The sequence below is a fragment of the Nelumbo lutea genome, chromosome 4 (genome assembly GCF_056320005.1).
Source record: "Nelumbo lutea isolate HS-2025 chromosome 4, American lotus-T2T, whole genome shotgun sequence".
Lineage (NCBI taxonomy): Eukaryota > Viridiplantae > Streptophyta > Magnoliopsida > Proteales > Nelumbonaceae > Nelumbo > Nelumbo lutea.
Genome location: NC_142687.1, coordinates 31097362 through 31113542, shown reverse-complemented (window position 1 = coordinate 31113542; position 16181 = coordinate 31097362). Strand labels below are relative to the sequence as shown.

At 36.5% G+C, this 16181-nt stretch overlaps 2 protein-coding genes across 4 annotated transcripts; one reads left to right on the top strand and one right to left on the bottom strand.

The window, feature by feature from the left end:
• The first annotated feature begins 459 nt into the window (after positions 1-459).
• LOC148854975 (cyclin-dependent kinase D-1-like) lies at positions 460-7886 on the top strand. Its single transcript, XM_088941539.1, has 7 exons — positions 460-969; positions 1263-1561; positions 1658-1766; positions 2261-2386; positions 6253-6488; positions 6592-6915; positions 7295-7886. The coding sequence occupies exons 1-7, from the start codon at positions 784-786 to the stop codon at positions 7356-7358; spliced, it is 1344 nt and encodes a 447-aa protein (XP_088797665.1). The 5' UTR covers positions 460-783; the 3' UTR covers positions 7359-7886.
• A 2354-nt stretch (positions 7887-10240) lies between these two features.
• LOC148854974 (protein DETOXIFICATION 16-like) lies at positions 10241-14930 on the bottom strand. 3 transcript variants are annotated; one of them, XM_088985832.1, is made up of 8 exons: positions 14456-14930; positions 12768-13312; positions 12570-12656; positions 12214-12270; positions 11871-12109; positions 11616-11734; positions 10788-10874; positions 10241-10652 (listed from the first exon to the last, which is right to left on the bottom strand). In XM_088985832.1, the coding sequence occupies exons 1-8, from the start codon at positions 14759-14761 to the stop codon at positions 10467-10469; spliced, it is 1626 nt and encodes a 541-aa protein (XP_088841958.1). In that variant the 5' UTR covers positions 14762-14930; the 3' UTR covers positions 10241-10466. The 3 variants fall into 3 exon arrangements, with proteins under 3 accessions (XP_088841958.1, XP_088841957.1, XP_088841959.1); XM_088985831.1 differs by having other exon boundaries at positions 12768-13308; positions 14456-14857; XM_088985833.1 differs by lacking the exon at positions 10788-10874 and having other exon boundaries at positions 14456-14896.
• Between the last annotated feature and the right edge of the window lie 1251 nt (positions 14931-16181).

Below are 16181 nucleotides of genomic sequence, written 5' to 3'. Positions count from 1 at the left end.
TCTAGTGACGATGGTTGGGCAATTTAGGTTTTATTCAATCCGAATCAAACCAAGTTGACTGAGCATAGTTAGGTGGGGCTAACCCTTAACCGGTCAAGACTGGTGGTTTAGTCTCAGACTCGGGCTTGAATCTGCTATCAACTACTTGTTCCCACATCTCAATCTACAGAGTATAACAGTTGCGCATTGGGAATATCTCCCTTTTTATTCATAGGGCGATGTTCCCTGTATACAGTGGTGGTGCTCGGTGGGTTGTTTTCAGACTCTCTCAGCTTAAGCTCAACTTGAATTATGCTCTGCAACTCACACCGACCTTACAATCACATCCCACCTTGTATTGAGAACATATGCGGCCGGTGTGAGGAGCGCTCAGTGAAGAATAGATCCGGACTCGGCTCAATTTGGCTCAACTCGGGGTTAACCGCTTATTTACATCCGCAGTTGATGTTGAGCCGGATTGTGTAACCGATCTCGTTAGTGGTCTTGCGAATCTCTTACTGCTGGTTTATGTGTTGACGACACCTGTACACGCTCCGGAAAGATACAGAACGGCGCCTTCACCACTTCGACAGAAAATCATTATGACAGGAATGCCCTTTTTTCTTGTTTGAATTACAGCCTATGTCTATCAAGTATCAATCTATGACTTGACTGTTTTTTTAGCGCTCTGAAGCCTGTACTCTGCTGTGGTTTCTCCTGCTTCCTGTTTCGTCTCAGTCTGCTGTTCATTGAATCTTCAACTACACCATCCATGGATGAAACCGAGTTTCTAGGGTTTCTTAAATGAATGAAGCTTCCCGAAGATGCTTAAAGGAGAGCCATCATATTCGCTTATCCCAGCAAATTTCACTAGCAACAATGGCGGAAGTCGATCAGCTGCTATCGAAGAAAGTCGCAGATCGATATCTCAAGCGCGAAATCCTTGGTGAGGGTACATACGGTGTTGTCTACAAGGCCATCGACACCAAGGTAACCCAATTCCTTCTTTGACGACTGAGACAATAGAACCAGTATCTAGGGTTTCTAAAACATTCAAGGAAAGACCTTCAATCTTGTTGGAGTTGATTCTGGAGTAGAGTCTCGTTCATCAACCACATAAGCAAGAAACTCCATTAATTAGTATTACTTATAGTGTTTCGTGCTCACATTTGATAATGTTCTTGGGCAGAAATAATACTTCCTCAACGGGTTACATGTATAAGATGATAAGAGTGACGTTTTTCTCGTTTTCATTTATAATGTATCTTTGGTGGTTTGTGCAGACGGGACAGACGGTTGCAATTAAGAAAATTCGGCTGGGGAGGTACAAGGAAGGTGTGAATTTTACGGCACTTAGGGAAATTAAACTGCTCAAAGAGCTCAAGGATCCGAACATCATTGAGTTGGTCGATGCTTTCCCTCACAAGGGGAACTTGCATCTTGTGTTTGAGTTCATGGAGACTGACCTTGAGGCCGTTATTCGGGATAGGAATATCGTACTCTCTCCTGCTGATATTAAATCGTACCTGCAGATGACACTGAAAGGGCTTGCCTATTGCCATAAAAAATGGGTGCTTCACAGGTATTTCTTGCCATGATTGTGTTTGAGTTGAGGCCTACCTTGGCGGTCTTTGGGTGATGGGCTTTATCTGAGGTGTGTAGTAATTTGTGTTTGCAGGGATATGAAGCCAAATAATTTATTAATAGGCGCTGATGGAAAGCTTAAACTAGCCGACTTTGGTCTAGCCCGGATATTTGGGAGTCCAGATCGCAAGTTCACTCATCAGGTATGGCTTAGGGTAATTTAATGTGGTATGCCTTATAACAGTATGGATTGGGAAGTTATCTGCTTGATTATGTTACAGAATATTTCAAAGGAAATGAAGAAGGCACGTTCAATTTAGAAATTATTGATAGAGTTTCACCGAGAAGTTGGATTCTCAATTGTCATTTTTGATAAGGGAAAGACAGTACCAATATTCTGGATGTTACATTCCATTTTCCTGTGAATTGAAGAATGATGATATTATGCTAACTAATTTGTTTAAGCTAATAAATATGCAGTGGCCTTGCAATTGATTGTTAGCTTGTTGGTAAATTTTTAACTTCTAATCTTTCTTTTCAAACTTTGAATTTATGAATAAAAATAAGCATGTTTTATCAACAGATGTTATTGTTTTTCATAACATGATTGTTGAAGACCAAATAATTTTTTTTTATCATTAAGACCAGATAAATTTAAGTGTATCACTTATTTCCAGCATCCATTTCTTTTGGTTAGGTTTTTGCTCGATGGTATAGAGCACCTGAATTATTATTTGGCACCAAGCAGTATGGATCTGGCGTGGATGTTTGGGCTGCAGCTTGTATATTTGCTGAACTTCTCCTTCGTAGGCCTTTTCTCCAGGTATAACTAGATTTGATGACTGTTAATTCTCATATTTGTTTTAGTTCTTGTGTGCCTATAATTGTTATTTTTTTCATATGATCCATTGATCCATTGATCTTTGGACATTTCGCGGAACTTGTCAAATTTTTAGTTTTCATAGTTAATACAAATAGTCATTCATAAAAAAAAGAACTTGTCAATTTTTTAGATTCATGGCTTCATGCCTGAGAAGACGATCCTTTTCTGAAAGGTAAAATATAATTATATTACTAAAGAAAGAAAAGCAATGTATACAGGTATAACCTATAAAAATAAAAGCATATACAAGGGTGGCATCTTGAGGGCCTAAGCAAAAGAAAAGGGCTGCATGAGGGATAGTGCATTTTTCTATATTTTAGTGTGCTTTGTTGGAAATGAATTCCTGTATTTTTTGAGAACTAGGTCAGCAAGCTATGTTCATGGTTGTCCATCCATAAGGAGTTTGGGGGATTCCTTATAGCATATACAAGTATACCCCATATACATTTAAATGCTATAAATTAGGACAAAACTCTGAAATTCTTGTGTAATTAATTGCCATCCAAGAAAGCACTATACCAGTGACCTGTCTTGGAACAGGTTCTGGTGAAGAGGATTTTCTTAGTATAGGTTTCTTGTTGGGTTTAACCAATTTTCTAGAGAGAGTGACTTCTCTGCAACAGGGTTTTGAGGTTGTTTTCTCAAGAATGTCATTTGAGCTAAAAGAAAACTTTGTAAAACAGCTATAACAGAGAAAAATTTTAGGCAGTCAAGAAATGTATAAGAGAGATGTAAATGTTGAGATGGATGAGTGGGAAAACTATCACAGTATCACTTGAACTAAAGGAAAACTTGCAAGTTGAAGGATCTATAAGGGCTAAGGACAAGCCAAAAAGGATATGGGTTGGATTAGTGAAAAATGCTTTGAGGGCCCATAATTTAACAATGGATATGGCACTGAACAGAGCAGAATGATGGAACGAGATTCGTGCAGCTGAAATTATATGGTTGGGACTAGGCTTTGTTGAGTTGTTGAATTATCAAGAATATATGGAATTCAAATTGAGAATGAGTATTTATTTTCTAATGCAAGCTAGCTCCACTAACAAATCATTGATTTGGCAACACCGAGTTCTGATTTGCTCCAAAGTCCAAACAATAGCAATATAGTATTAAGAAGTGAGAATGAAAAGGCAAAGAGATGGAAAGGAGACCCTGAGCTCCTCCAGATACAAAAAAGTTTCTGTGTTCTTCTAAATCTTAGAATAAAAAAGAACATATGTATACAGAGATATAAATATCATCTAGGGGCTGGCAACCCATTCACTTGTATCGTGAAACTATCACTGTACCTGAGATAAGAAAAAAAATGAAAATATTCACTATAAACTAACTTGAACCCGAAACCCACTTTAGAAAAATTGGTGCTCTTTGTTTGGACTTTGGTCCAGCCTGAACCTCACAGGTTGGATGGAACCTGTATTTGTGACCCAAAATGCATGATTGCATGTTTTGGTGGGCTGTGGCCTTGCTTACCCTGGAGAAAATCATGCTGTCACAAGTTGATAAAAAACTGATGCTATTTCATCAGTATTGTCTATGAAGATCATTATCTCTGATTGGTGTTGGTTACTGGAATTGTCTATCATATACCATGCTTTGGTGCCTGGAATTGTCTCGATGGGCATTTCCCAAGCATTATGGAGATGGCTTTGGAATCAGTTCCCTCTGTGTGTGTGTGTGTCTTGCTAGGTTGCCACCTAGTAGGAAATTGCAGGAAATACAACAAAAGTGAAGAAAAAGAGGAACATACATAAAAAAACTGAAAATTGAAAAAAAAATACAACAAAAAGGAAATTGAGAAAATACAAAAAATACAGAAAATTGCAGACAAAGAAAAAGAGGAAATGCAGCAAGATAGAAAAATACAAAAAAAAAAAGGCTTTACTGTCAAACCCATTTTTTTCTTTTTTTTTTTTTGATAATTTTTACCATTAAGCTCAGTAAAAGGGTGGGTCTTTGTTACAAATGAAAGTTTGGGAGGCTAAGTTTCACTATCCCCAAAGTACAGGGTGGCAGTCTGTAATTTACTAACATAAAATCATGACAATCAAGGATGGAGATATTTCTTTGTCACTGATAATTCTTTCCCACTCCAGTCCATGGTTCTGGGCACAAAGTTCCATAGTCATGTCCATGTTAAGTAGTGTCTACAGGGTACTTTAGGTAAAATTACAAGTCCAGGGATCACAGTATATGGTTTGACACTTAGACTTTGGATTTTATTTATTTGCTAAGCCCCAAAATTTGACTTTTGGGTTTTATTAGCTTTAGTGAATTGAGGTTTCACTTGGCAGTTTGATTCATGATCACTCTTTTTTTAGAAAAGAAAATATAGAAATAATCAAACAAACGAAGAATTTGCCTGGGTCTTAGAATTGATTATCTATTTATTTGACATGGACTCTTGTCTCACAAGCAACATATGCTACTGGATAAAAACCTATTATGCCCAGATATGGTTATGGACATGGATACAGGAAACGGGGATACTGCTCTCCGTTTACATGGATGCAGGTACGAATATCCCATATATATATATATATATAGTTTTTGAAGCTAAGTGCCATTTATCAAGACTTGTGTCTTGCTAAATTTAATTAAATTTGTAACATGCACAGATATTTCTATAGTATATTTTGTTAAAAGATACCACTTTAACATATTTTTTTTGGAAAAGGTAAAGTAATATTTTTTGATAAGGAATTACACACAGGAGGCTGAGATCAGTCCCGGAACAGGTTGACTGATCAAATCAGCAAATACACTAACCATCAAGAGCTAGAAAAAAAAAATACATCTGACACATTACAGTTTCTAAAATCTGCAGCCACAGACAACCAAGATATCAGCTTGCCCACTGACTTCTGAATTAACTCTTCCTGACATAGAAACTTGTTGCTGAAAATCCTTCTATTCCTCTCGGTCCAGATGGACCAAATTACAGCAATTGGAACCATCTTCCAGACAGTCTTCTTTTTCTTGCTCAACCCCATAAGCTGCCAGTAACACAACAGCTCTTTAACCGACCTCGGCATCACCCAACAAACCTTCAAAGAGCTGAGGAAATGGTTCCACAACTGAGCAGAATACGGACAATGGATACACAAATGATCAGTAGATTCAGCACTGCTCCCACATAGACTGCAAGACAAGTCCGAAACCTGAATTCCCCTTCTCACTAGGTTCTCCTTAGAAAGACATTTATTAAGAGCCATAGTCCAAACTAGGAAGTTGGCTTTTGTTGGGCTGTTGGGATTCCACACTTGCTGATCTGGGAAATCAGGAACACCCCTCCTACCGAGATTAGCAGCCAAAGATTTAACAGCAAACACCCCATTGGTTTGAAAACAGGTCAACAGATTCACAACCTCTTCCACCTCCCAATCAAGAAGATTCCTTCGAAATGAGGGAGTCCAAAAAGATTCCTTCACAACCTCTACCACTTTAACATATTTTAAAGTGTTAATGCTATAAAGGTTCATATTACAAGTATCCATGCAGTATCTGGTATTGTATTCATGTCCAACACCTAGTATGCTAGGCATGTAAATGTATCCCGATATCATAGATGATTATAAATTTCTTTTTGTGTCTAATGTTGACAAAGATCTATTTATATTGGCTGGTTGGTTGTTAGTGCATGGTATGCTTGGTATGGATTGGTCTTTCACTCTATGGTATTTATCTTGCTTGTACATTTAATATAATTGATATTGATAAAAAACATTTAATAGAAACAATGCACTTGGGTCTGGCAAGTTTTGCTATTTAGCTGAATGACATTCTTTTGGCATTTGAACTAGGGTTCAAGTGATATTGATCAATTAGGAAAGATCTTTGCAGCTTTTGGGACTCCAACGCCTTTTCAGTGGTCAGATATGATTTACCTTCCAGATTATGTGGAATATCAATTTGTTCCTGCACCTCCATTGCGTTCCCTGTTTCCAATGGCAAGTGACGATGTACTAGATCTATTATCAAAGATGTTCACATATGATCCAAAGGCCAGAATTTCTGCACAGCAGGCACTAGAGCATAGGTATGCAAATACAGTTGAGTGGAAGGATGATACTTTTTATTTATTCTTTATTTGGTAATAATCTTTGTTTATTCTTTAGTCTTATATCTATCTTTTCGTTCAGGTATTTCTCTTCTGTACCTGCCCCAACAAAACCAGCTTTACTTCCAAGACCTCCTCCTAAAGGGGAATCTCTCAATTCTAGACCTTTAGATTTTAATCCACAGGATGGTCCTATTGTGTTGTCTCCACCAAGAAAGTCAAGGAGAGTGATGCTACAGCGTGAGGGGCTGGAAGGAAGTTCATACCATGTTGATAAGGTTGATGACCATGCAATTGAAGTCAGACAATCCACTGGTGGGAATGCATGCAGGAGTGAAAATATTCCGATGTCAATAGATTTGTCTGTCTTTGGATCAAGGCCTCCTCCAAGACCAACACTTAACAGGTAAGTAATATCTATTCTGGTACAGGCTCTGCATATTATACTTGAGGGAAAATAAGCTTGCTTCCGGCACCATGGGACCCATCTTCTGAAGCTTATTTACTTGCCTTGAATTCATGCTTAGAGCCGGCCTGACTGTTTAATTCACCCATGTTGGAGGTTAACTTTGACCATAACCAGCTTCCTAATTGCATACTGTAGCCCTAAAGTTTAACCATTAATCTTTTGTTTCATGATCAAAAGATGGGGAAAACAGTATTTATTAGATAGACAAAAAAATATTGTCTATGGGCTTGTCCTAAGTCAGACTGAAATCGTAGCTAAGTATACTTGCTTGTATTCCAAATGCAAAGGATCAATATTTTTTTATTTGCTTTTGCAGTGCTGACAGATCATGTCTGAAAAGAAAACTAGATCTCGAATTCCTACATCCTGAACAAGAATAGCCTATCTCCACATTCAATATTCGTTAGTTTGGATTGCGGCCTTTTGGATTCTCTGTTTCATGCATTCATGATAGTTACACTGCTCTGATTCGATTGTGGCCTTTCGGATTCTCTGTTTAATCCTCCTTTGAAAAATTGAGACCCAGAGATGGAAAGCACTCAATTTTTTAAGTGCAGCAGATTGTTATAGGCTTGAATTATGGTTTTGGAATCACTGCAGATGATTCAGCTGGATGCTGCGATTCAGGTTGGATGAAATCTCAAAATATACAATTAATTCTTTTCCCTTTTTCTTTTTTCCAAAGTAATTGTATACTAGCCCATAAAGAGCCAGGCTATTCAGGCATTTCCGCATTTGTTTTGAAATTGCTCGAAAATTGAGCCAAAACAAACTTGGGGGGTGATGTTTTCAGGTATTTCTTATTTGATTCTAGCCTGAATTGTTGTGGAATAGGGAGTTTGGGAAGCCTATGCTTTGTTAATCTTTAACCAACATTTATATTATTTTAAAAGAATGATTTCAACTTCTGTGATAGTTTTATCATGAATTATGTGGTGGTTTGAGCTGACTTCAATGCTCTTTACATTCAAGGAAGAGGGGTTTCTCGTTCATTTCCATTGGAAACTGGTAAGGAACATGTGAAATGGATTGGTTTACGTACACCTTTAATCCGTTCCGATCCTCTCCAATCTCTTGTTAATTCAATCTGGTTAATCTCGAATTTTTGACTCATGGGTCTGTTAGGTTCCGGGTGAGGTTAGGTTGAGGTTGACCCTAACCCAACCCAAGCTGTTAAACTCCAATCCCAAAGTTTTTCTCTACCCCCTTTAGCTCCAAACCCATGTGATGTTATATCTGTACTATATATATAAAGTGACTCAGTCCACATGTCACTTTTGACCTCCTTCAAAACCTGCTCAACCCCAATCTAATTTTCTCAGTTTTTAGAATTTTTTTTTTTCTAAGCCATGTAATCAGCTCCTTGGACCAATCGGATATCACACCTTTCCACCCCCTAAAATCCCTCTCTTTCTTACACACGTCCCAAAGTCTCCAATTTAGAAATCTCTCTAATAAATGTTGGCCCTTTATTTAGAAATCTCTCTCACCCTTTCCCTCTACATCCCTACAATCTCTCCCCCCTTTATTGCTTCTTTTTGTCTCCTCTATTTCATTGTTGTTTTTTAATTGTTACAAAACATTCATTAGATTTTTGTCAATCACGTTCTCTTGGTTGTCTTCATTCTCTCCCAAAACCTCTCAAAATTCCTAATTTATTGCTCTTAAACTCTCATTTCCCCACCCTTATCTCTCTCCTCATTTTATATCCAACTTTGTAAAATTACTTAATAAGCTGTCTCCTCATTCCTAAAATATTGCTAATAATTAAGTTTTTTTGTTACTCTTTACTAATCCCCACTTTCCTACTTCTAAGACATATTATATATGGAAGACCCACTTTTGCTTTTGGGTCGTGGGCCATTGGTTCAACCGTCTAGGTCAAAATGGGTCAAATCGTTTTACATCAATACTCTATGTATTTAAATAAATATATATTTATATACATATATAAATGTTTATTTATGTATATATACATATTTTATCAATAAATAGTGTATAATTATGTTTTACATATAATATATGTATTACTTTATATTTAATTTATGTTTTTTAATTTTTCATTTATAAAAAATTGGAACTCAAGACTTCTTGCAAAACTAGCAAGGCTCAGGGCCCATAGCACCTTGGGACACAAATCTAGAAAGGTAAACCCCACCCCTCCAAAAAAAAAAAAAAGGATCACCTCAATCAATTAGACATTGGAGTGCAAAATTATGGCCTCTGAAAGTTTGTACATATTAAGTGTGCAATCGGTGTCACAGTGACCGAGTCAAATGGGTTAATAGTTGAACCGTCTGGGTTAGATGGTTTTTTACTGGAGGGTGGATTTCAACAAAATCAAACCTATAATCAAGGTAGGGTGATGGTTTGAATAGTTCAACTACTCAAGTCAATGGTGGGTTCAAAACACTAGTATCGGTTTGTGTCAATTGGTTCAAAATATTTAAGCATAAAAGTTTAAATTTAAATTTTAAAAAATTACAATGATATTATTTAAAAAAAATTAAAATTTTAAATTTACAATCTAACACTAACCCAGCCTGGTTGAGTCAGAAAGTTGTTGAACTGAAACCAATCGGAAATACTATAAAATTGTCCAAGTTGGGCCAAGTTGGGTCAGATTGGTCGTTTTGATAAACAACACTAGTTGAAATTAATTATTGTTATTTTTGTATTACAATAAATATTAAAAATTATATATAAAATATAAATAATTATTAATTATTTAAAAAGTTAAAATATAAAACAATTGTCTACATTTATGTTAATGTATTTTTTATTTTTTCTTGTTAACTTTCACTTCACAAAATCTGTGCATTGCATGGATCCCCACTAGTTGTTATATATAAAGAGACAGGTATAATGCTTTAGATAAAAAAAAAAAAATTGCCTATAAACTTTAAATCGTTTATATATACACGCATACATATATGCATAAATAACTACATAATTACATATTTACATGTTTATATTGTACTTATATATACAGATTTTAAGTTGAATTTGAATTGGCCAACTCTCAACCCTAACCTAACTTCAACTGATCGTGACCTTTTCAGGTTGGTTTTGGTCTAACATGGTCCAAATATGAAGCCCTAGGTCTAGGTCTCTATCTCCCTTCAAATGGATTTAAAGCCCCCACCTCTCCGTTCTCTCTCTCTCTCTCTCACACACAAACACACACAGCTTTAGTGTTGGTGGGCCGTTCAAGGGGTTTTTTTTTTTTTCTTCTTTTGATAGGAAAAGAAACTAAACATTAACGAAAGGAAACCAGATGTTCACAGATTCAGTATCATATAATTTGTATGACAAGTTTTAAATTGGATTTGGGTCATAGGCAACAAGAATAGATAACAAGAATGAAACCGTTGCCATCCAACCACAATTCATCTACACTTTTTCGTTCTTATTTCTCCTATTATTACCCACAGAACAAGAATAGGCAGTTAATTGAAAATCTGTATCAATTGTGAGTTCTCGGGATGTTAGTTGTTGACATGTTGAGTTTCTCTGATAATTGCGTCCGCATCGATTGTTGTTAGTTCCTGAGATCCCAATTCCATTTCTGTTGGATCAATTTTTCTAGTTCTTACAAGTGTTAATAACTCAGCTTCGTGAGTCACATCCGTGGGTATGATGGATTCATAGACTCTACAAGTAGCATTCTTTGCCTAACAAGAGAAAAAAAAAAAAAGAAAAAGAAAAAAAAAAACAGTTAGGTAACATAAATTAGAAATGAAATTCGTAAGAAAAAAACATAAATTAGAAATGAAGTGGGGTCGAACTGAGTAATGGAAAATCCTTACCTCTTCCTCCCAGTTAGTTCTTATGGTAATGACTAGAAGAGATAATACTTGCACGATGAGTGCACAAATATACCCCAACCAGAGTCCCTATATTACACATTTTTTTTTTTTAAATCAGAACAATAACTGAAAATATTTTCTAATCCAAATAAGCCAAAATTTCTTGAAATTTCAGTTCTTGTTTATTTTTCTGATAAGTTTCAGTTCTTGTTACAACCATAACATGATAATAACACAACACGTTACATTTAATGCATAGCATGTGTATTTTACCACAACTTTTTAATAAGAAATTATGGGTTTAATGACAAATTGAAAAAAAAAAAAAACTGGCAGATCAACAGTCAAAATAAATGTTAGGATATATTATGAGATATAATGAGAAAGCAAAATAAAGTAAAAATTGCTTAAAAAAACCCAATTACACAGGATATTTAAGCCAAATTTAATAATACAAATACCTGTAAACAAGTCTTAAAATAGTGTCTTTATAAAAAATGAGAAAATAGCATTTCTTGGAATACTTAGAAATATCAAGCAAGTTTAGAATCTCAGCATATTTTAGAATAGTTTGTTATTTTATGGTGTACAATAGGAATAAGAAAGAAATCCATGAGAAAATAATTGAAATAAAAATTAACAGTATTTCTTTCGCCAAATAATGAGATTTTTGTCACGACATTTCATTTTTAACAGAATTTAACAATACTAATATGGTGAATAAAATACTGAAAGAAAAATCTTCACAACCAAGATAACTGCAACTGCTGTTGTTAAAAATCTTGCATAAGAAAGTAAAATAGAAAAGGAGATAACATGGATACTAACCTTTCCTCCAGTATGGAGAATGAAAGCAAATAAAATAGATGATGGAATGCCAACAAAGTAAAAAGATGCCAAATTGATAAAAGCACCAATTTTCTGCCACCCACATCCTCTTGCAGTGCCTAAACATTAATAAAGAGATTCCACTGATTAGTTATGAACGTATGATGGGTTTAGTAACAAAGACACTTTTCAAAATTATCTTTCTAAGGATGTTGATGCTAATATCCATATAAGACGTTAGAAAGTAACAAAAACCTGAGAGCACAGATTGGATTCCATCCAAGAAGTTGGATATTGCAAGCAATGGCATCATTGTTGCTATATATCTTGATACTTCTTCTTCATTGCTATAAACATAGCCCCAAGCCTTACGCACAAAGATCATGATTAAGCCAATTAAAATGCTCCATGTAAAGGCCATAAATAATACAACTTGTACCGCTAAACATGTAGCTTGAGGATGTCCGGCACCCAATTCATTTGAAACTCGTGTGCTGAGGAAAAACAAAATTATAATTGGTGGAGTTTTGATAGATATTTGAAGAACAAATACCAAGAATATTGTCAAGGGAGAACCATGTCATTCAGATTAACTGACCTTACAGATCCACCAAGTCCAAAAGGAATCAAGAAGAGATTTGCAGCAGTGTTATGGCTGGGGGGTGGGGGGTGGGGGGAGGAAATAAGAATGTATCATTAGAATAAATAAACAATTTAAAGATGGCATCATATAGGAACTTTTGTTATTTGCATTTCTTATATATTTGTTAAAAATGTTTTCTTATGGTTGAATAATCAAACAGAATAAAGATCATCTTGTATGTGAAAACATTAAGTACAAAAAAAGATTGACACAGAACTTATTTTGATAACCCCCATCTAATTATGAAACCAACTAAGAAAGCTACTTCCAGCCCAACATAATTTCAATCCGGACATGAATCCAATGCTTACCTGATTGATATAACTGATATTTCCAACTTTGAATTAGGAAGACAACCGGCAAAGATCACCATCATGTCAAATGACCAGAACTCTAAGCTATTACATTACAGATGATGAAAGAATAAAAATTTAGACACTAAAAGAACAATTGAAAACAATTGGAGATAGTGATATGGATTAGAAAAGAATGTGGTAAGTAATAGATACCAGATCATAAGAGCTGAAGGAATTGCATGCCTTAGAAAGTTGAGGACACCGAGAAGTGACACAATTGAGAAACCAGTCCAAGTTCTTTTGAAGTTAGGAGAGAACTTGATATAAAGTGCCAGAAGTAACACATTGATCCAGTAAGAGATAGAAATTGCCAGGGCAGCACCTCGATAACCCAGAGCAGATTTAAAAACCAAAACCCAACAAACAGGAATGTGCAGCAGAGTTGTAAGACCAGCAACTATCATCATTGGGAATACAATATTTTGGGTTTGCAGGAAGCTGAGTTGACACTGAAGCAGGCCATAGGCAAAAAGGCTAGGGATCATGAAGCAAGCATAACGTCCTGCTTCTGCTGATATATCTGGATCTTGGCCCACAGCCAAGAGAATGCGGCCTGTATGGGCCCATATGAAGGTGACTGGAATGCAAACAATTGATAGAACAAACATGGCTCTTTGCATATGGATGCCAAGCATATGATACTGTTCTGCTCCATAGGACTGACCACATAAGGTTTCCAGTGCACTTCCCATTCCTGTCTATTCAACAAAAAAGGGTAAAGTGGTTAATATCTCATAAAAAATTCTGCTTAATTAAGGAGCTTGTGGCTCAAAGATACATTTTCACATAGCACCATAAACACTTTGGTTAGAATTTTAGATACCATTACCACCTTTTTGATTAACATACATTTGCTAATAATGAATTCATTTTGGTCATTAAGACTCCTATAGTTTAGTCCCCCCGCCCAAACGAAAAAAAAAAGGATTCCAAGAAATTAGCAATTTGAATCATTGCTAGAAATGCCTTTCATTTTTTGAAAAAAGAAACAAATTTTGTTAATGTAAGAATAATGCTTCTTTGTTTTTCTTCCCAACCTCACATATTGATTGTGTTCAAAACACTATTTCTAGTCTCCCCAAAATGGTGTCAAGTATACATTCCCAAAGGTGCTTCATACCCTTCCAGTACTCCCCCTTATTTAGCATTTTATTTCCATGTAAACCTTGACCATGTGTACAGTTGCTCTCGCCCTCTTTTCCCCTCGGTTCTCTTAAAAATTATTTCATGCTTTCATAATATTTTACTACTATGGGTTGCTTTTGACTGCGAGTTGTAAGTAATTCCATGGACTACTTGCTTACAAATAAAATAAATTTTATATGTACACATGTAATACGTATAAATGTATATATATACACTTTTTGTGAATGTGTTTTTTCTTCTTTCTTTTTGAATCAATGTTGTATTGAACATGCATTTTCCCTGTACCATTTGTGTTATGTTTAACGTTTAGCAATGATCCAAAATTCGCTTTTTGTAGACAATATATAAATCCTTCAGAAATACAAATTAAACATAATTACATACAAATCAAACTCTAAAAAAGTTCAGTCTAAAGAACAAAGCTACCACCATTTCTGAAATCTGACAGTTTGTAGAGACTAGGAACCTCACAATCCTACAATGATATTTACTAAAAACAAGGATTTCAGGATTACATCTGAAAACCCATTAAACCAGGAAAAAGAAGAAATAAAAAGTGACTGATCGATCGTTGATCCAAAGCTTAAAAAACCACAATAAGCCATAGGATGAAATAGAGGATAAAAGTGAGTGTATGAAGAAATTGATTAATGTTTATAGAAATGAAACAGAGAAGGCTAGATGAAGCCACATACCAGCAAGCTAAAGCCAGTCACAGTTGCGAAGGAATTGGCGATTGAAGCACTGGATAGCTCCAACTCTCCGACATGACCCGTGAACATGATTGAGATTGTTTGTACAGAATATTCTAATAGATTAACTAATATCAGAGGTCCTGCTAACCACAACTGCTTCTTCAGTTCTGCAACAACCTTGGATGATGATGATCTGCGGATACCCTTTTGATCGACAGTCCTCTCTTCATCCAATTCAGATCCATTTTCTTCAGGGATACCAAGCAGAAGAGAATTAGGAGCAAGCCCATCTGCTTCTCTCTCCATGACACACTCGGGAGAGTGGGAAAGCGCAATGTGTGAGAACTGAGAACAGAGAAGAGAAGGTGACGACGCTCTTGGAGCGGCCCTCCCTCTTCTTTCTGCGTACGTTGTTGGATGGTTGGTTACGGTAGGTTGTGCCGTGAGAACTGAAGTTCTTGAAGTGTTCACCGGTTCACACACTCGTTAAGTTAAAAGCAGGTGGTGTAAGTGTAGGTTGGGAGTGGGGAGTGGGGTGGGGATCACTCCATCCTGATGAAGCGTGGCATAACTTGGATCGTTGCTTCATCCATCCCCATACATTTGGAACAAGGTTTCTTGCAAGTGGGGCCCCTGGTCGTCTGCAATGCATTGTGTCTCCCAATGTGGTAATACAATAACAATTTTGCACGCTGCTTCCCCCACATGCACAAGTTATCAGTAGGAGATATTTCCAATACATGGCCGTTGAAATATGTTGTGGGGCGTTTGTAGGTTGCTCTTTATGGGGTGCAAATGTGAATTCCCTAATGAGGCAGAGTTTAAGTGGTTGCCTCTAATCAATGAGTGTTCTTGATAGGAATGGGGATGGCGTTGATCCCCACCGGCCTATCCCACCACTCTGGATAGAACAGAGATTGATAGGGGATTTTGACTTTGGGGCAGGGAAGGAGAGGAGATGCCCCACCCCTTGTCTCATGGTCATGAGTTAGGATCTCCTCCCAACAAAACATGTTTCAAACTCTCTATCAATATGATTTGATACTGTACATCTCACTACGAGATTGGGACCCGCCATGTGTTAGATATGCGATCTCAGATCATGTTGATCGAATATTGAAATGTGTTAGGATCTCCTCCCAACAAAACATGTTTCAAACTCTCTACGAATATGATTTGATGTACATGCGTTTGTAGGTTGCTCTTTATGGGATGCAGATGTGAATTCCCTAATGAGGCAGAGTTTAAGTGGTTGCCTCTAAGCAATGAATGTTCTTGATAGGAATGGGGATGGCGTTGAATCCCTACCGGCCTACCCCACCACTCTGGATAGAACAGAGATTGATATGGGATTTTGATTTTGGGGCAGGGAGGGAGAGGAGATGCCCCACCCCTTGTCCCATTGTCATGAGTTAGGATCTCCTCCCAACAAAGCATCTTTCAAACTCTCTACTAATATGATTTGATACTGTACATCTCACCACGAGATTGGGACCCGCCATGTGTTAGATATGCGATCTCAGATCATGTTGATCAAATATTGGAATGTGTTTTGTTGGTGGGAGATCCGATTCCATTGTCATTTCTAAGCCTGAAAGCCTGAAGTTGAACAGTGTTAAACTCTGAACCGAACGGTAAAACATAAAATGTATTTTAAGTTTTTGGTTTTTAGAAATGTTCATTGGATTAATTCAATTCAAATGTGAATACCTATTATAACGTATAA